Source organism: Oscarella lobularis, chromosome 14, assembly GCF_947507565.1.
Source record: "Oscarella lobularis chromosome 14, ooOscLobu1.1, whole genome shotgun sequence".
Taxonomy (NCBI): Eukaryota; Metazoa; Porifera; class Homoscleromorpha; order Homosclerophorida; family Oscarellidae; genus Oscarella; species Oscarella lobularis.
In genome coordinates this window covers 1,887,352-1,905,935 of record NC_089188.1, presented here as the reverse complement: position 1 = coordinate 1,905,935, position 18,584 = coordinate 1,887,352, and the positions used below count along the sequence as shown (strand labels likewise).

At 48.4% G+C, this 18,584-nt stretch overlaps 6 protein-coding genes across 6 annotated transcripts; all 6 read left to right on the top strand.

The window, feature by feature from the left end:
* The first annotated feature begins 62 nt into the window (after window positions 1-62).
* LOC136195594 (E3 ubiquitin-protein ligase RNF13-like) lies at window positions 63-1,982 on the top strand. Its single transcript, XM_065984976.1, has 9 exons — window positions 63-151; window positions 262-339; window positions 389-517; window positions 590-674; window positions 736-820; window positions 893-1,007; window positions 1,070-1,163; window positions 1,316-1,399; window positions 1,481-1,982. The coding sequence occupies exons 1-9, from the start codon at window positions 77-79 to the stop codon at window positions 1,840-1,842; spliced, it is 1,107 nt and encodes a 368-aa protein (XP_065841048.1). The 5' UTR covers window positions 63-76; the 3' UTR covers window positions 1,843-1,982.
* Window positions 1,983-2,046: 64 nt separating this feature from the next.
* Window positions 2,047-4,757, top strand: LOC136195591 (uncharacterized). Its single transcript, XM_065984973.1, has 4 exons — window positions 2,047-2,438; window positions 2,496-2,682; window positions 2,734-3,176; window positions 3,237-4,757. Exons 1-4 carry the CDS (start codon window positions 2,082-2,084, stop codon window positions 4,629-4,631), a joined length of 2,382 nt encoding a protein of 793 aa, XP_065841045.1. The 5' UTR covers window positions 2,047-2,081; the 3' UTR covers window positions 4,632-4,757.
* A 358-nt stretch (window positions 4,758-5,115) lies between these two features.
* Window positions 5,116-10,637, top strand: LOC136195589 (protein transport protein Sec31A-like). The gene is made up of 33 exons (XM_065984970.1): window positions 5,116-5,307; window positions 5,358-5,447; window positions 5,500-5,619; window positions 5,685-5,718; window positions 5,829-5,870; window positions 5,927-6,022; window positions 6,077-6,115; window positions 6,178-6,366; window positions 6,427-6,479; window positions 6,533-6,593; window positions 6,650-6,700; window positions 6,755-6,907; window positions 6,958-7,083; window positions 7,137-7,181; window positions 7,236-7,388; window positions 7,579-7,653; window positions 7,700-7,780; window positions 7,826-7,970; window positions 8,031-8,075; window positions 8,128-8,210; window positions 8,267-8,362; window positions 8,421-8,547; window positions 8,593-8,692; window positions 8,744-8,887; window positions 8,936-9,014; window positions 9,106-9,222; window positions 9,275-9,602; window positions 9,656-9,726; window positions 9,779-9,952; window positions 10,007-10,123; window positions 10,176-10,247; window positions 10,302-10,344; window positions 10,397-10,637. The coding sequence occupies exons 1-33, from the start codon at window positions 5,195-5,197 to the stop codon at window positions 10,531-10,533; spliced, it is 3,399 nt and encodes a 1,132-aa protein (XP_065841042.1). The 5' UTR covers window positions 5,116-5,194; the 3' UTR covers window positions 10,534-10,637.
* Window positions 10,638-10,639: 2 nt separating this feature from the next.
* LOC136195593 (basic immunoglobulin-like variable motif-containing protein) lies at window positions 10,640-12,124 on the top strand. The gene is made up of 6 exons (XM_065984975.1): window positions 10,640-11,043; window positions 11,104-11,199; window positions 11,266-11,370; window positions 11,424-11,651; window positions 11,707-11,790; window positions 11,846-12,124. Exons 1-6 carry the CDS (start codon window positions 10,640-10,642, stop codon window positions 12,060-12,062), a joined length of 1,134 nt encoding a protein of 377 aa, XP_065841047.1. The 3' UTR covers window positions 12,063-12,124.
* Window positions 12,100-15,187, top strand: LOC136195592 (autophagy-related protein 16-1-like). Its single transcript, XM_065984974.1, has 19 exons — window positions 12,100-12,259; window positions 12,321-12,400; window positions 12,455-12,577; window positions 12,784-12,948; window positions 13,013-13,102; window positions 13,152-13,222; window positions 13,281-13,403; window positions 13,461-13,566; window positions 13,629-13,734; window positions 13,796-13,866; window positions 13,927-13,998; window positions 14,052-14,117; window positions 14,181-14,235; window positions 14,288-14,348; window positions 14,400-14,518; window positions 14,580-14,664; window positions 14,721-14,768; window positions 14,824-14,922; window positions 14,976-15,187. Exons 1-19 carry the CDS (start codon window positions 12,157-12,159, stop codon window positions 15,064-15,066), a joined length of 1,734 nt encoding a protein of 577 aa, XP_065841046.1. The 5' UTR covers window positions 12,100-12,156; the 3' UTR covers window positions 15,067-15,187.
* Window positions 15,188-15,205: 18 nt separating this feature from the next.
* Window positions 15,206-18,577, top strand: LOC136195590 (uncharacterized). Its single transcript, XM_065984971.1, has 4 exons — window positions 15,206-15,626; window positions 15,755-15,902; window positions 15,966-16,106; window positions 16,163-18,577. Exons 1-4 carry the CDS (start codon window positions 15,216-15,218, stop codon window positions 18,322-18,324), a joined length of 2,862 nt encoding a protein of 953 aa, XP_065841043.1. The 5' UTR covers window positions 15,206-15,215; the 3' UTR covers window positions 18,325-18,577.
* Window positions 18,578-18,584: the final 7 nt, after the last annotated feature.

Genomic DNA, 18,584 nt, shown 5'->3' with positions numbered 1-18,584 from the left:
AAATACATCTATCTAAAATTATATCGTTTGCCATTCTATTATTCATTATCATTTGAAGAGCATGCGCAAGCAAGCAATGGCATTTACACGACTCGGTCTCGTTCTCTTCGTAATATACGCACTCGGATCCGTCGAGGCGAAAGTCTACGTGGTGAGCGCTTCGCTGGGGACGCGAAATCGACTCGCAAACCAACTCAAAACGAGAACGCAACTCATGATCCGTAGGCGTGGTCATCTAAAAACCGCTTCTTTCTCCCTTAGTACTTCCCCAACAACACGACGATACAGTTCAAATCGATCGCCGCGTCGTTCGGGCCTCCGATACCGGACAACTTCTTGGTAAATCGCTCGTCGTTTCCTCGCACGCTATCGCGATCGCTATCCCAAGGGAAAATTGGCCTACGCAACGCCTTCGAACGCTTGCGAAGAAGTCAAAGAGGCGCCTAAGTCCGGCGAAGACGATCCGTACGGCTGGTTCGCGATCGTCGATCGGGGCGACTGCAATTTTGATACGAAGGTGGGCGGAGGGGGCGAGGTCTCGTTTTTTTTTTTTGTAAAGCAATCGACTTTGGTTTTTCATTCTATCTAGGTCGTGCATTGTCAGAATGCGAACTATCACGCCGTTGTCGTGGTAAACGGAGACAATAATTTGGAACCGATGGGAGGCGGAGACGGTGAGAAAAAGAAGTCTTCTGTTGTTTTGATTTACCTAAAAAGGCGATCGTGGTTCTTTAGAAGCGAGGTATGTTCTGATACCTTCGACTATGGTCACCAAGGACACGGGAGATTATTTGAAGGAGCATGCAGTGGGAACTCAGAAGTAGAGTCCCAATGATTTATCCTCTGCTACGTTACTACTACTACTACTGCGTTTTTTTGTCTTCTCTTATAGCGCTTCTGTTATTGTGCAATTGACGCAGGAAGACTTTTATCTTTCGTGGGACGTTTACTTGGTTCCGTTTTCTGTGATCGTGGGACTGTGCATCTTTCTCACCGTCACTTTTGTGGTGAGAAGTGATGGAATTGACGCCCCTTTTGCCACTTTACACGCGACGCCCTCTTTCTCTAGATCGTCAAAGTTGTCAGTCACAGACGGCACGTTCGTCGCTGGAGGTTTCCCAGAGCCAGCCTGAAGAAAATTCCGACTAGGAGATACAAAGAAGGTAGGATGGACTTGCGTGCGTATTAAAAATCCAGGGGGGGGCCCAGCTTCTTTTGCATTAAACTTATTTTGGGAACTCTTGCAATAGACACATTAGACAGGTGGTCATAACATGCATATGCACGTTTCTCCATTGGTCTTCTGTTTTTTCAGGAACGGATCGAGAGGAGTCATGCGCAATCTGTTTGGAGGATTACAAGAACGGCGATAAAATTCGCGTGTTGCCATGCCAGCACAGTAAGCCTAAGGGGAGGGGGGGAGGCCGAGGGCACACGTATTTCCATTATTATTATACAACGAAAAAATCATTTTTATTAGTCTATCATTCCAAGTGCGTCGATCCGTGGCTGACGCGCAGCAAGCGACAATGCCCCGTCTGCAAACGTCGCATCCTCGACAACGGAACGTGCGAGGAGATGTCCGGCGATCAGACGTCGATGTCGAGCGACTTGGAGAGCTCGTTCGGCTCGTTCACGTTCGACACGACGACGACGGGCGACGGAACGACGAACGACAACAGAAACACGGAGTCGGAAACGACGCCTCTGATCGGGTCCCCGGTGCGAGACTACAGCGGCGTCGGCGATATTCTACGAATGCCTCCGTCGCCAATAGATGGAGACGACGACGACAACGACAACGGAGAGGAGGAGACCGGATTGGCCGACACGAAGTGTTAAGTATTTTGTACAGGTATGCGGCTACTGAAAAATTTTTTTCCTGCGCTTGGCTGTCGTTTGTAGCGAGGGAGCTTGGGCCTTGTTGTGAATGGGGGGGGAGTGTATCTTTTACTTTCAAAATCATGTGACGCTAGTCAGAGCGTGTTTCGGTTTCTTGGCTTACAAGGACCAGGAGATAGGGCTTGGGGGGGGGGGTCCCCCCGTTTGTGGGATGCCGTTTGTTTTTTTGATGTCACGTGATGTTGGAGAGGAGTCGAGCATCGAGGCGAATGTTTCGCTTTGCTGTCGTCGTTCTCTTGTCTTCTCTGCTTTACGCCATTGCCGTTGACAACAAGAAAGCCGTCTACTTTGATTTGAATTCGGTTCGCTTGAGCGAAGGCTCGTCTTATTATGACGCTCAAGCGCTCAATTTGAAGTATCTTCTCATGTTGGATCCCGATCGGCTTCTGTATAGTTTCAGAGTGAACGCGGGTATCAATACCACGGCTCAACCGTACGGAGGATGGGAGGCGCCCAATGTCGAAGTGCGCGGTCACTTTGTTGGCCATTACATGAGCGCCACGGCGATGATGTGGGCTAGCACGGGAAATGCGCAAGTGAGACGCTTCTCGTCTTAGAACGTAAGAACGACGAAAATTTTGTTTTGCGCTTAGATTAAAAAGAACATGGAGTACGTTGTGACGGAGTTGGGAAAATGTCAGGATAAGATCGGTACGGGGTATTTGGCCGCTTTTCCGACGTCTTGGTTTGATCGCTTGGAGAATTTGAAGCCAGTCTGGGCTCCCTACTATACCATACATAAAATCATGGCGGGGCTCTTTGATCAGTACAGAATCACTGGTAAAATAAAATAGATATATATTTAGACATAAAAAGACGATTGCGATTAAGGTAATCAGTCTCCTTTTGACATGGTGGTCAAAATAGCGAACTACTTCAAATCTCGAATCGATAAAGTCATAGCCAATAACACGATATCGTGGTGGTACAATATTCTCAATAACGAATTCGGCGGCATGAACGAAATCATGTACAACATCTACAACGTGACGAAAGATCCTAATCATCTCGCCATGGCTCATCTATTTGACAAGCCCGTCCTCATGGGACCGCTCGCCTCAGGACAAGACGAACTGACCGGCCTCCACGCGAATACTCACATTCCCGAAGTGATTGGCGCGGCGCGGCGACACGAAGTGACCGGCGATCCGACCTATAGGCAAATTACCGAATTCTTCTTCAACCTCTTGACGTCGACTCGAACGTACGCGACGGGGGGAAGCAACGACAACGAGCATTGGGGTTCGCCACACAGGCTCGGCGACACATTGAATGTATGATTCATTTATAGCAGCGCCCATTGAGCCCTGTGTAAGCACTCATATTCTTTTTAGGGTGGTACGGAAGAGACTTGCACTCAGTACAATATTCTCAAGGTGGCTCGTCACATATGGCAGTGGAATGCGAGTCCTCATTTGGCTGAGTTCTACGAGCGTGCCATTCTCAATGGAATAATCGGAATTCAGCGACCCAATGCGCCAGGCGTGTCTTTGTACATGAATCCGCTCGGCCCTGGGTTGAGCAAGCCGAGCGCTGCTCACGGCTGGGGTACGCCGTTTGATAGTTTTTGGTGCTGCTACGGTACGGGCATAGAGAGCTGGTCGAAATTGGGCGATTCTATCTATTTTCACGATTTCGACGGGGCCAATATTTGGATCAATCAATTCGTGCCTAGCACCGTTACGTGGGATCAGGGAAATTTGACTCTGAAACAAGAGTCGAATTTTCCCCTCGCGACGAACAATTCATTGGTTCCCGGAAAGGACTTGGTCAGCGTCCAAGTGACCGTCGAAACGTCATCGGCGGTCACGACTTCGTCCATATGGATTCGCATTCCGTTTTGGGCTCAAGTGCAAAGCGTGAAGGCGACTCTGAACGGAAACCCAGTGACGACGTCGAACATAGAAATTGGTTCCTATCTCGAAATCAATAGCAAATGGAAATCGGGAGACGTCATCGCTTTATCAATGGATCCCATACTAAGATACGAACGCATCGAAGACGATAGGTCAGAGTATGCGAATCTAGTTGCGATTCTCTACGGGCCTCTTCTCCTGTGCGGAATCACGACTAAAGAATACGATCTGATTGGCAATAAGAGCGATCTGTCGTCGTGGGTTCATCCAGTGGACTATGACAGGCAACTGAATTCAATCGCTCTCTACAACGCCGATTCGTCAGCGCCTAAACAATTCATACGTCACTCGGGATTTGCTGGTTGGATATCTCTTATCAATGTCACCCTGGGTACTGACGCTCCCGATTCGACGTTCATCATCACGAAAATCCAGTCGTCGAAAAATGAGACGCTCGTCCGAATGGCTAGCGTGAATTACCCGGACTATTACGTAACGTATACGAATTCTCAAATTCTGGTGCAGTCGTCGAATGACTCCGCCGATTTCAACGCAACGTCGACGTTTCGTCAAGTTCCGGGTTTAGTCAACGCGTCGAACTCGTTCTCCTTGGAACCTCTCAATATGCCGGGCTACTACGTTTCGATCAGTACGGCGTTGCTACGAGGATACACGCCCCTTCACGTGGCGAAATTTCAAGACGGCGACGATTTCGCCAAGGCGAGCACGTTCGCCATGGAAACGCCGAATTTCGAGTACAAACCGTACAGCTTCGTCGCGAAAGGTAAGAATCGCGCCTATCTACTGCAACCGATCAACGAAATGGTCGACGAACAGTACACGGCTTATTTTAATGTAACCACGGCAACGTAATTCCTAATTTCTTTCCCTACAACTGCCAGTTCGTTTCTTCGACTTTCGGTCGACGTTTTCGCGCTAGAAATTGTATGCGCCGCTTCATTTCTCTGTTGTAGACCCGATTGCATGTTTCGTATTCTATTCGTTCGCGCAGTTTCGTCGGTCTTTCGAAATAGCGGCCACGCGACACTTTATCGTTGATTCCCTCCGATACGAGACGTCGCGTTAGACTCCTGTAGGCGGCATCGACGGTATTTCGACCCACCATGATCGTTCTAGACGCGAATTGAAGATGCTTCGCCATTTTGTGTGTCCGGGTGCTCGCTATGGCCTTATCACGTGACTACCCAGAGTTCAGTACGCAAAAGGACGAATCTCAGAACTAAACCTACCAAACAAAGCGTTTATTAAAGACAATGAGAGTTCGAAAGTGCTCGTAAAATTATGCGAAAGCACGGCGCAGAGCGACAAGCTAAATGTATCCGGGCGTCTTCACCTCGAGGCTTGATAACAACTCGTGCCACGTTGATTTCGTGTTTTCTCGAGTTTCGTTGCCAAATTGACGCTTTTTCTCGACGATGAAGGTCAAAGAAGTCTCGCGCACGGCCAACATAGCATGGAGTCCGGCTAAGCACCATCCAATCATGCTCGCTGCGGGAACAGCGGCCCAGCAACTGGACGCCACCTTCAGGTAAGCGCCGAAACAAGGCGAAAAGACTCATTTCCCTACGCAAATTCTAGCACGACCGCTTCGCTGGAGATATTTCGACTGGATTTATCCGAATCCGGCACGACGATGCCTCTCGAAGGATCCGTTTCCATACCGCAGCGGTTCGAATGAAAGAAGACGCGCTTTGGGACTATTGTAGCGATTTCCGTTCAGGTGTCACAAGCTATTGTGGTGCGGGCTCGAAATGGAAGGCAGTGAAGGGAGCGGGGGAGCGATTATTGCCGGCTCCGACAATGGGCTCGTCACGGTTTGGAGTCCTAAAGCCGTTTCCGAGTAAGAACGACGATGGATTGGCATTGTTTACGTATGTGTGCATTGTTGATTTGTGCTTTCCTTAGAGGTGAAGAGGGTCTTCTGTTCAAGTCAGATCAGGTAAGGATTGTCATGTAGCTAAGCTAAGACGTTGTTTCGCTCTCTTTCCGTGTCTTTTTTATCTAAGTTTCACATGAGTAGTCTGTGAATATTTCTTGCTCTTTTTCTAGCATTCAGGCCCTGTGCGTTCGTTGGATGTCAATCCTTTTCAGGTTGGGGAGTAGCTACTGTTTTGAAGTTTTTCTGTCTCTAAGTGGAAGGCTTCTAGTCAAATCTTCTTGCTTCTGGAGCAAGCGATTCTGAAATATTCATATGGGATCTCAACAATCCTCAGAATCCAATGACGCCTGGATCGAAAACGCAGGTAGTTTAATCAGGTAATACTAGTGTTAAAAACAGTAGTCAAAAAACCTTTTAGCCTCCAGAGGACATCAGCTGTGTGGCATGGAACTGTCAGGTAGGAGAAATTGTCTCCAACGTTACTAAATAACGTACTACTATTGATAAATCTTCTTGAAGGTTCAGCACATTTTGGGTTCAACGGCGCCTAGTGGGCGTTCTGTCGTCTGGGATTTGAGAAAGAACGAGCCAATCATTCAAATCTCGGACCACTCATCCAAGATTCGCTGCAAGGCTATTGGCTGGCATCCGGACATTGCAACGCAACTTGCAACGGCGTCTGAAGACGACCGAAGTCCAGTTGTACAGGTATAGAGACCAAAATCGAAAATGACTTATATCCTGATCGTTTACCTAACGTATGTTTAGTTATGGGACTTGAGGTTTGCTACGTCTCCTATGAAAGTTCTAGAACACCAAAGGTGTTCTCATCTTTTCTAATTGTCTTTTTTGAAATTCTTTTGCTCTGCTTTAGAGGCATTCTTTCTATGGCCTGGTGTCCTCATGATGCCGATCTCTTGATCACATGTTCAAAGGTATAACGTCAAATAGAATTTATTTTGAATATTTTTTATTTGCTGCTTTGCCTTAGGACAACAGGGTTGTATGCTGGAATCCGAATAGCTCAGCTCAAGGCGGAGAAGTATTGACTAGAAGAAGCCAATATGTAGTATAGGGCAACCAAACGGGGTTTTAGATTGTGTATGAGCTTCCAACGACCAGTCAGTGGACTTTCGAAGCTCTCTGGTGTCCTCGCAATCCTGCGGCCGTTGCGACTGCGTCGTTCGATGGACACATCAGCGTTTTCTCTCTCATGGGAGGACAAAATTCGGAAGAAGAACAGAAAAACGTAAGGAAACAGAGAGGAAATAAATCGTATGTATACTTTTCTGTGGCTAGATTGGCGTTGCTGATGATAATGATCCTTTTGGGCAATCGATGTTGAATCAGCATAAAGCAGCTACAGTTGGTCCTTTGAAGAAACCACCCAAGTGGATGCGGAGACCATGTGGGGCTACATGGGGGGTATAGAGAATCATGCACGTACGATGTACATACGTAAATAAACGAGTCTTTAGTTTGGTGGAAGATTGGCGACGTTCAATCAATCAGATCCTAAAAAAGTCGAGCAGCTATTGTCTTACAGTTATTTCTGTCTATAATCGTTTGATATTCAGATACGAATTCATCAAATTACAACTGAGAAAGAATTAATGAATCGAAGTCAGGCCTTAGAAGCCGCTCTGAACGACAACAACGTGATGGAGTTTTGCAACAAGAAGATAAGCGAATCGGATGCAGATGAAAAGCGCACATGGGAATTTCTCAAGGCAAGACACGAAGTAGCTGTACTTGTAGCGCAATGCACTAGGCATACGATAATGGACCATGGCTAATAGTCGATAAGTGTTAGTCAGGGGGGACGTGTATGCTATAGTGATAGTGAGTTACAGTTCTAATGGCAAGCCGTTGATGTAGTGGCTTATCATCGAGAAGTCTCATATATCAATTGTATATTAGATTTGCTTTTCGAAAGAGCCAAGACAGAATTTTCTGTCTCTACTGGGCTACAAAGCCGAAGAACTGGAAACAAAGGTAAGATAATGACAATAGAAGTTATCTTTTTATTTATTTATTTTAGTTTGGAGCTTTGTCTGAGTCGCACGGTGTTAGTGCCGGTGAATTGGCAGAGAAAATGGAAGATCTGACTACAGTCACTGATGTAGGTTACTGCGTAGGGGGTACTATGACTAACTAGTAGACGTAGGACGATTCGAAGCATTTAAAAGCGTCTGCCGCTTTTGAGAGTGCGAGTCCGGCGGACGCGTCTCCGTTTGATAACCTCAGTCCAGCCGGAAGTAGAGATGAGCGTGCTAGCAGGGAGCCGAGGAAACTAACAATAAAAACTCAGGGTTGGAAGAACTAACAGTCTTTCAAAAATCTATTGCTATTGCTACTCGTATTTCTATTAGTATCTTCCCACGTGGCCGTTCCTTTTAGCATTTCAACGGATGATGGTAAAAGAAAGACTGCCAGAAGACTTTTCTGTAATCGTTATTGATAATTTAGATGTTGACGGACTTTTGAGCAAGGCGTTACTGACAGGAAATTTCGAGCTTGCTGTTGAAATTTGTCTTTTTGCTGATAGACTGGTATAAAAGGAGTAGACGCTTGCACGGTAGATGTTTTCCTTATATTAGTTTTGTAGTCTGACGCTCTTGTTTTGGCGGTCGCTGGTGGAGCCGATCTTTTCACCAGAACTCAACAAATTTATTTTCAGAAGCAAAAAGGAAAGGTGTCTCGGGTAAGAGAGCCAAAATTGGATGTTTTCGGAATATTTACTTTTATCATCTTTCCTAAAGCTTCTGAGTGCTGTTGTGCAAAAGGATTGGCTCGACATCATTCAGTATGGCGAATTGCAGAATTGGCCTGAACTACTCGCTGCCCTTCTCACCTATGCAAAACCGGAAGAATTTTCAACTCTTTGCGGTAGGCTACATGACAGTTTAATATTTTTATTTTATTTGGCTTTAGACGTTCTCGGAAGTCGGTTGGAAGCGGATCAGGATTTGAAGCGGAGTGCGTTGTTGTGCTACATTTGCGCTGGAAACGTTGAGAAATTAGTGGAGTGCTGGTAATGACGTGACTCAGAAATGACATGTATCTATCTATTTGTTCTTTCCAGGCTTGGAATCAGTGTGGATCCGGAATTGCCTTTGTCTTTGCAGGATCTTATAGAGAAGGTGATGATATTGAGAAAGGCGGTTCAGATGGAACGACAGCGTCAGCCAGGCACAACGGGAAGTCCGAAATTGGCTCAAAAGCTACAGTAAGAGTAGGAGCCAGGGAACGCAAATGTATCATTGTTGTTATGCAGAGAGTATGCGATTCTTTTGGCGTCGCAAGGCGATCTTGCTACATCTATTCTCTATTTGGAGCACGCTATGACTGCCAAGGTATGATATGGGCGGCGTCATTATGTTCTGCTGTCGAGTGTGCATACTTGATGGGGTTTAATTAATGATTGCTGTTTTGTTTTTCTTCAAGGATGATCAACTGGAATGGCGCGATCGCGTTTACCACGCTCAGTCACACTGCGACCGTGCCCAACCCGATTTTCCCTTTGCTATTCTCAACATATTACCAGAGAAACCTGTTGAAGTGGTACGTAGCCAATTTTAAACAAATTCAGCGATACAATCAATAGAACGTTTAGCGGGCACCGGCACCGGCACCAGAACCAGCACTAGCTCCAGTGCATGCACCAGCACCGGAACGCAAAGCAGCTCCCTCGTTCGCTCAAGTGCCGGCTCCTTCTATGAATCAACCGAAGCCAATGCCTTGGCAGCCTTCTGCTTCGACATCGAATCCGATTCCGAGTCCGATTCCAAGTTCAACTGGAAGCGGCAGCGGCCCGGCAGTCTACAATCCGAGACTCTATCAAGAAACGCCATCTTCTGGAATGCGTCCCGGTCCTCCACCTCCTCTGGAAGCGCAGCAAGTGCCACCACCGTCACGTCCTCCCCATCAGCCAATCAAATCAGGTAGGGAAAAAGAATATGACTTTTTTGTGTGCGAAGAAAACTTTTTATTGCAGCGATATCCTATCAAGAAAGGCCTCCCCAAGGAGCGTGGAATGATCCACCTCAAATTCAACCACAAACAAAAGTAATGAAAATTCGATTTTGATTATTAGTCGACTATCTATGCAATTTTTTAGACGCCGACAGCTTACGTGGCTCCGGCACCTATCATGGCACCCATAGGGGGCTCTCCTGCGTACAGCCAATCGGAACCATATAATCCGAGTGTTCAAACGGGCGAACGTCCTCCTACTGCGCACAACGAGCAACTTGGATACGCTCCTCCTCCTCCTCCGGCCTCACAGAAAAAAGTACAATGTGTTTGTTCTAGCGATTTTAGTTTCTTACCTTTGATTGGATGAAAGGAAGCTATGCCTACTCCGCCACCAGTGATGAAAGCGGCCATACCAGCAGAGCATCTGTCTTTGGTTCAAACGTTTGATGATTTATTGGATCGGTGCGGGAAATTGGCTAAAACTCCTGTGAGTCGACTACAAAGAGAAGTGAGCCATCAATTATTATCTCGATTTATAGTCAATGAAAAGAAAAGTGGACGACGTCAAAAAGAAGTTGGAAGTATTGGCAGACAAACTACGAGAAATGAGCGTAATTTTTAGAATAAGAAGCGTCTATAGAGTCCACGTTTTTCCTTTCTTCTAGCTTTCTCAATCAACACTTGGCTCATTGTATCAAATGTCTCAAGGCAAGCTTGAAATGAGAATGCTGTTGTGATTTTTTAATTTTGTTCTGTTTAGCAATCCAAATAGGAGACTATCAGACGGGATTGTCTGTCCACACAAATCTCGTTTCAACAGGAAATTTCAATGAAATCAGCGGATTCATGCCAGGGATTAAAACTCTACTTCAAATGAGCCTACAGCTTAGACTATAAGCGTTGCGTCAAAATCGTGTTGCACGACGCAGAAATTTATTCCCAATAACATGAAACGCTCCATGGGACGCGGATGTCGCTTAATTAAATCTGCCGTCATGAGACCATGCCTCTCTCGCGTGCTATCCGGGACGCTCGGTGGTGTAGAATCACTAGAATGGGCAACAACAGTTCAAGCAGCGACGACTTCTCCCAGAGCGACGAATCCGAAGAGAATGGCGAAGACGGAAAGGAGGTGGACATGACGACAAAATCATCGGAAAGCGGCGACGACGACGACGACGACGCAGCGGATCGAAACGAAATGACAACGCTTGGCAACGGCCGTCGATCCGAAAAGTCGACCGCTTGGGAAGTTGATCTATCCGATTGGAAGCCGAAACGAACCGAAACGGAGCCGAGCGAGCCGATAGAAGAACGAGGAAGCAGCATTTCTACTTCCGCCTCGCTCCCCGTAACAATAACGCCAAAGACAATGGCAGAACGAAGAGTGATGGATCAGCGACGGTGGTAAGAAAAAATAAAAGAATAGAAAGAAGATCGTCTGACGAGGATTTATCAAATGGAAAGGTTTTGCATGTGCCGGCCTCAGTATAAGAAATCGTGCGGCGTATCGTCACTCGTTTCGTGCTGGAATTATCTCTACAGCACGCTGGGCACGGGAAAGTAGGTCGACGATTTCTTCAGAAATTCCAAATGCCTAATACGTTGACGTCTTCTTCTCTGTGCAAGACTTCGACCGATTTCTCAAGAGGAGGCATTGACAGTGCTCGGATTCGAGCCCCCGTTTGATGCCATTCGCTTTGGACCCTTCACAGGAAATGTGACGCTCATGAGGTTTAGAGTCTCCCTCCCTCTCAAAAACGTTTTCAATTTGACTTGTTTTTCAGGTGGTTTCAGCAGTTGAACGAGGCGTTTGGGTGTCACGGAAAAGCTTTCTATTTCTACAAGCCTCACGGTGCTGGTCGAACCATTGGACTCTCGTCCGAAGAGGCTCTCGCTCGGCTCAAAGAAGGGCTCAAAAATGAGAATATGGCGTTCATTTATCACTGTTCGAATCACTACTTTTGTCCTATTGGCTTCGAGGACGTTCCCCTGGCGCCAATTAATGCTTATCAGTACGTAGATTAGCATCGAGTCTATGTGGTCAGATACGAGGCTTTGTTACTGCAGGACAAGTTTGTCAGATTCTGATATTGATACTTGGATTCTAATTGGAGAACCCAGTAAAGCTCATCCCGGAATCCACTGCAAAAAGTGCAAGGAGACTGTATACTATGCATCTTTCTTTGATTTTTTCTTCTCTTCTTAGGTGGACTGACGTGTGCACGGATTTGGAGTGTCAAAATCCCGAATATTTTGACATTCGACACACGGATCGGGGCGTGAGAACGCGACGGACAAAGAAGGTGGGAGGTAATCTACATGGGATACTAGCGTTTCAGCGTCTTGACGAGGCCTCGGATTCAAAACGAGACTTGACCCCCTCAAGTGAGGACATTCCTGATAGCGATCCTGAATCAGAATAGAAACCCCTGTTCATTTCCTTCTCAGCGTTTGTGTGCAAAATGCATCAAAGGGTTATCCGGGACACGTTGTCTGCACGTTCTCCTTCCGCCCAACATGGCTGCGACGGCGAGCGGAGGCTTTCGCGGCGTCCTCCTGCGCGATCTGAAAGCCCGAAACAAGCGGGAAGCAGACCGGTTCGCCGACATCGTTCACGCGCGTAAGCCTTCCTCATCCGCGTCCCCCATCCGGAGACGTCGAGAAAACGCGTTCTCTCGCAGACAACAGACTATTCGAAAGAGTCGCCACGCTGAAAGCGGCTAACCGCGACTTCGAACGCGAAACGATGCGTCTGAGAGAGGCAAGAACGTCGAAACCGGTCTAGTCGTGCCGCCATATAATTCCTCGCGTTTAGGAATTAGAGCAGGCGGCGTTGCGCGGTGGCGGGGGTGGCGGTGGCACGCGGAGTGCAGCCGATAAGGACACGATTTTTAAGTTGCAGTCTGAACTGACGGAAATGCATAGGCGGAAAGGAGAGGTCGGTGGAGATAATTATTAAAATTTTAGTCTTCAGTGGTGGGAGATTCAGAGCATGTGTCCAGGCTCCAGGCAATGTTATTGAATCAATAGACTGATAGGTCCTAACCTATCAGTCTATAAACAGGGGGCCTTCGGCAATGATGCACATGACACACAGTGCAGGGCAGTTGTCTTATAAAGAGACTCCTCCCTCTTTTCTTCCAGGTGGCGGACCGGGTCATCGAACTGACCGAAGAGAGCAAGAAAAAGGAAGACGAGATTAAACGGCTTACGGACCTTTTGAATGCCGTGAACGTGGACAAGAATCGCTTACAGGCCGACTGTCAGTCGCTGAGAGTTCGGGTCGAGGAGATAATGAGGGAAAATAACGTAAGTTTTTTTTCTCTCGACCCACTGTGCAAGGAAAAAGAAAGAAACGATCATTGTTCTCTAGGTTTTAAAAGACGAGCAGCAAGCATTGCAGCTCGCTTATCTGAAGCTGGACGAAATGGTGAAGAAACTGAAGACGGAGAATCGTGATCTAGTGAGCGCTATATCTCTCTCTACGTTTCTCTCTCTACTCCGTTCTCTAGGTGGATCGGTGGATGATGCAGAAGGCGCAGGATGCCGACAAAGTGAACCTGAAAAATGAAGCCGATGCTCAGTTAGTAGACTCCTCCTACATATGACTCATATACGCTCCACCGTTTATTTCATCGCAGAAAGAGACAGGTCAAGTTACAGGATGAACTTCAAGACGCAGCTCGACCGATAGACGAGCTCCACACGTCTGTAGCCGCTTCTGCTTTAGCTAAAATTAAGGACGTACCCGCGGCACTCCTAAGGCAAACGATCACCCGTAGCACATTTTTTCTTGCTCTCCAATTTCGATGTCTTTGTAGGCGTTTCTCCAAAAAGGCTCAAAGCAATCCTGATAATGATGACGTGATGGAGCACGTGTCGCGTTGCTTTTCGGCCATTCTTCCCGTTAAATCGAGTCACAAATTCGTATGTTTGACGAAACGCGCGCATTGTGTCTTCCCGTCTTCACTCCGTTTCTCCCCCCCCAGGATGCTCACGACGGGGAGGTTGTCACGTGTCGCTTCAGTTCCACGGGTCGTTATCTCGCGACCGGTGGAGCCGATAGGAAGCTCAAGTTGTGGGAAGTTGCAGCAGGTCGAAACGAACGTCTGTCTGAGAAAGAATTCAGCTTGCTCATTCCTTTGCATTAATCTAGGTAAGGCGTTTGATAAGGGAGTCTTCATTGGTTCCAATGCGGGCGTCACTTCAGCCGAATTTGACCTACACGTAAGTTGTCGAGGAATCGCTGAATGGATCTTCTGTATTGTCTTGTGTGTGTGTACTAAGGAAAAAGTGATTGTTGGAGCTTCGAATGATCACAGTGCGCGCGTGTGGGGCTTGAATGATCAGCGACTTCGAGTGCGTAACTGCGCCCAGAGCCGTTTCTTGAGTAATTAATTGGGGGTTTTCAGCACACTTTGACTGGGCATTCGGGCAAAGTCATGACAGCGAAGTTTCTGAGCGACGGAGCTAAAATTGTACGTTTTTTTATTGAAATGTATGCTGGCTTCAATCTATTTTTCGACGTTGTTTTTTGACAGGTGACTGGAAGTCACGATCGAACGTTGAAAGTGTGGGACCTGAGAGGAAAATCATGTGCGTACTTTGAGGAATTTTTGCAATTCTGATGGACGCGTTTTTCTCTAAGGCTTTCGTACAATTTTTGCGGGTTCCAGTTGCAATGACTTGGTTGTCAATGATGGATCAGGGTAATTTTGTTGATATGAGTAGAGACGTCTTACCATGGGCCTTTTACGTAGTCCTTCCATCATCAGCGGGCATTTTGATAAGAGGATCCGATTTTGGGACATAAGATCCGAATCAAGCGCAAATGAAATATCTCTTCAAGGCAAAGTGACTTCCCTGGATCTGTCCCCAGGTAAAAAGCATCCTACGCGGTTGTCCCCATTACAAAAAAATTCAATTAATAAATTGATTAGATCGCACGCTTCTGCTGAGCAGTTCAAGGGATGACACGCTGAAACTGATCGACCTGCGCATGAACCAAGTCACCGGCACCTTCAGGTAAATAATGCGCACAAGCTATATACTGTGTATATGTAATAATAATTCGTGTGCAGTGCCGACGGACTGAAGATAGGCACGGACTATTCCAGAGCTTGCTTCAGGTGCCACGCGCGCGCGTATATTTCTTTATCAGAAAGCGTTGAATTTTTTTCTAAGCCCCGACGGTGAATACGTCGCAGCCGGTTCGCACGACGGCTCCCTCTTCGTCTGGCGAACGCAGACAGGCAAATTCGAGACGAGCGTTCGTGAACACAGGTAAAAGCAGACGAAAAAGATTTCCCTTTGTTCGAGCACCCTCGTCAATCTAGTGCCTGCGTCGTGGCGTGCGCTTGGCATCCGAGCGGATCTCTACTCGCGAGCACGGACCGAAACAAGAAGTGCGTCCTCTGGACGAACTGAGCCTCTCTTCCCCCTCCCCCCCTCCTGTACATAAATCGCAACGAGACGGACAAGCGTTGGGTTAGTCTTTTCTTTTTTATTCGTAGCCTACCCCTTATTACAGTACGCGCAAATACTCTTATGTAGCGTGTCACGTGACTCCTTCCACCATGGCTCGCTCCTATTCGCGTTCGTACTCACGCGGAAGCGATCCCATACCGTTCGTGCCCGGCTACGAGCCGGGACGTCTCATGCTCGCCGTCAAGTACGACGACTTGAACATGGCACGTCAGGTGCTGGAGTCGCTTCCCGATCGCGACGCTCGTCTGCTCAACGTCGCCGACGATTGGGGCTACACGGCCCTGCACGTCGCCGCCGAGGAGGACAAGGCCGACATGTGTCGTTTCTTGATCGCGCGCAACGCGAACATTCGAATAAAGGACGCTTTCGGAAGCACGGCGCTGCATCACGCGGCGAGCGGCGGTTCGAAGAACGTCGTCGATTTGCTCATCGCTCGCAAAGCGCCGCTCGACGTCCGCAACGATACGGGGAACACGGCGCTGCATCTGGCAGCGAGCCGAGTGAGTGATTGACGTTTGATTGAGGTTCCGCTAACGGTCGGTGACGTATGGGGGCGTGATCATAAGTTTAAATTTCACACAGCGTCAAAAACCCTGGGAAATGTATATTCGGTGCACCTCTGTTCTAGGGTCACATTGGTATCGTCGAGGCTTTAGTTCTAGCCGGTGCCGATGCAACGGCAAAGAACGCCGACGGGAAAACGCCTTTGAGACTAGCTAAAGAGGGAGCCCAAGAGCCCGTTGCAACGTACCTGACTGGAGTCGAAAGGGAACAAGGTGTTCGACGGGCTGGCTATTTTAGCAATGCCTTCCACTTTCTGATCAACTTCTCTCCCGCAGTTCACGCCGTCTATAAAGAAATCAACGAAAGAAAGGAGGACGTCATCAAGGCGTACATCTTAGCTCAGAATGAGGCTCGACATCGCGTGTACAGAGCGAGAGTGTTCACAGTGACCTCTCCGACGAAGTCCACAACAGCAGGTCCAAACGAAAACATTCAATTATTTAAATCTTGCAATACCAATGTCTTCTTTTAGGGGATTCGAGCCTTCGAAAATTTCTTGTAGGAGAACCCGTTGCTGCGGAGTCAGAGTCGACTCAAACCGTTCACGTCGATCCGACGACGTATTCCATCGAGGCAAATCAATACACGCTTTGGGAGAAGAAGTCGCCTTCGGAGAAGAAGAAAGAGCAGAACGCCGATCAGCCGCCGCCGAAAGAATCGCTGCGACCGCACCAAACGCGTCGAGACATCTACAACGTCGCCATCGCCCGATTCGTCGTCAACGAAATCTTGAAGCGAGCTCCAATAGCGAAGGCGAACGTGAGTCAACAAGATCTGAAGCGAAAGGCTCTCGAAGATCCGAATTGGTCGAAAATGACGTGGCACTACGAAGGAGAAGACGACGACGAGGAAGAGGAGGAGGAGGAGGAGGAGGAGGAGGAGGGGAACGTTGACGAGACGAATCGAGGCGACGACGGCGAGGAAGCCAACGACTGGCTCGTCGTCGGCGAAGAGGAGGAGAAAGAGAAAAAATTTTCACTTCCCGTCGACTCGACTCGAATTCCCGAAGAGGTGCAGAACGAAGTGATCGCCATATGGAAGGAGATCAAGAAGAGCGGCACCAGCGAGCAGCTCGCCGCCGAAAATCCCAACGCCAAGCCCAACATCGCCGTCGACGTGTGGGACGTTCGCATGAACGCCGTCGGACAGTTCGCCAAAGTCGTCTGGCCGATTGCGTTCAGTCACAAGGCCGTCTACATCATGGGATACGATCAGAAGAAACGATGGAACGCCGTCGTCGACGCCGGCGACGGTTCGTCGACGAGGGAATTCGGCACCGGACGAAAAGTCGAGACGGATCGAAATATCGATCGATTTAGCGGTAATCTCTGCTCGGCCGTCGCTCAAGTGCCGGCGTATCACTACATGCCGTTTCTTCGACGACGTCGACGACGCGGCGACGACGACGATCCGCACGTCGCTCCGGCATTCGTTCTCGCCGGTCTCAACCGACCGGACGACGACGAAGACGATCTCATCCTTCGATCGAATCTCGAAATGGTTCAGGGACGAGTCGCCGATTCGGCGGCGGCGCGTCACCTGCCCGACGGCGGAAAATTTGTCTTCTCCTTACCGAGCGACGAGGCGGAGAAGAAAGTGCGTCGTTACGTCGAGCAGACGCTCCGAAGGGAGTCGTATTGCGGCGAACGAATTCCCGTTCAGTGGCTCATCTTCGAGTACTGCGTCGACGTGCTGAAATCGCAGAAGAAACTCGCAATCGCTCGCGACGAGCTCGCGCGACTCGTTCTGCCGAAAATCGCCTCGACGCTCGATCCGTCCAAGCGGAAGATGTCCGACTTCGACGCGATGCTCGGCTACTATCACGACATTGGCTATCTTCTTCACTACGACGTGCCCCAATTGCGAGACGTCGTCTTCTTGTCGCCTCAGTGGCTCTTCGATTTCTTAGACGACGTTTTCAGTCTCAATGCCGCCGCGTCCAAGCAGTCGACGAGCGCCACACGTCTTTACGTTAATGCTGCCGAGGCGACGGCGATTCATCTCAACGGACAAATCCTCTCCTCGTTGACGGAACAAATCACGAATAATTACCCAATAGGAATCGTCGTCAACGATGAAGATTTTACCGCTATTGATCTTCTCGAAGGACTCGATTTTCTCGTGAAAATCAACCGTGACGACGACGAGGACGAACCGGCGTGCTATATTCCTTTGATTGCGTCCAACGATTTTCAACCGCCTCAAGCGGGGATTAATCCTTGCATTATTCGAGGGGTCATCGATTTTTTGGGCGGCTATTGTCCCAAGTCGCTGTTTACCTACTTGGCCGGCGTCTATTTGCCGCGTCGATACGGCCTTCGGCGAAAGGGCAGCATTCGTTTCTTTGACTCGAGCGTTTGCATTCAAGTCCGAGCGAACGCCTTCTTCATTCTCGAAGAAGAAATCGATCGAATCTGCATCGTTCTGATCTGTTCCATAAAAGACGCCGCGGGCGGCGGCGACGACGAGGACGACGACGTTGTGAGGAGCGATGCCGAGCTAAGAGATCTCTGCCACGAGATCAACGACGCCGTGCTGGAGGAGCTGGCTCGAGTCAAGGAGAGATGGATTCCGGGTCTGCTCGCCGAATGCTCGGTATCGGTAGCTCAGGCGGCAGAAAATTACTCTCAATAGACAGTCTCAGTAGAAGCTATTTATAGAGAAAACGTGCGGTTCCTAGTGCGTTCAGCGGTTCTAAAACTTTCAAACCGCTTTTTCTCGATTGACGTCCCCCTCAACTAAAATGACGTCGGGCTAAATCAAAGCTTATTCATTGAAGCTTCAATCTGCCAAATCTCAAGCTTAGACAATTCGAACTCATCTTAGACGAGCCATTTTTCTTTCACGGGGTCTCGATAGAACGATAAATGTTTACTTCATTGGCTGATTTAAGG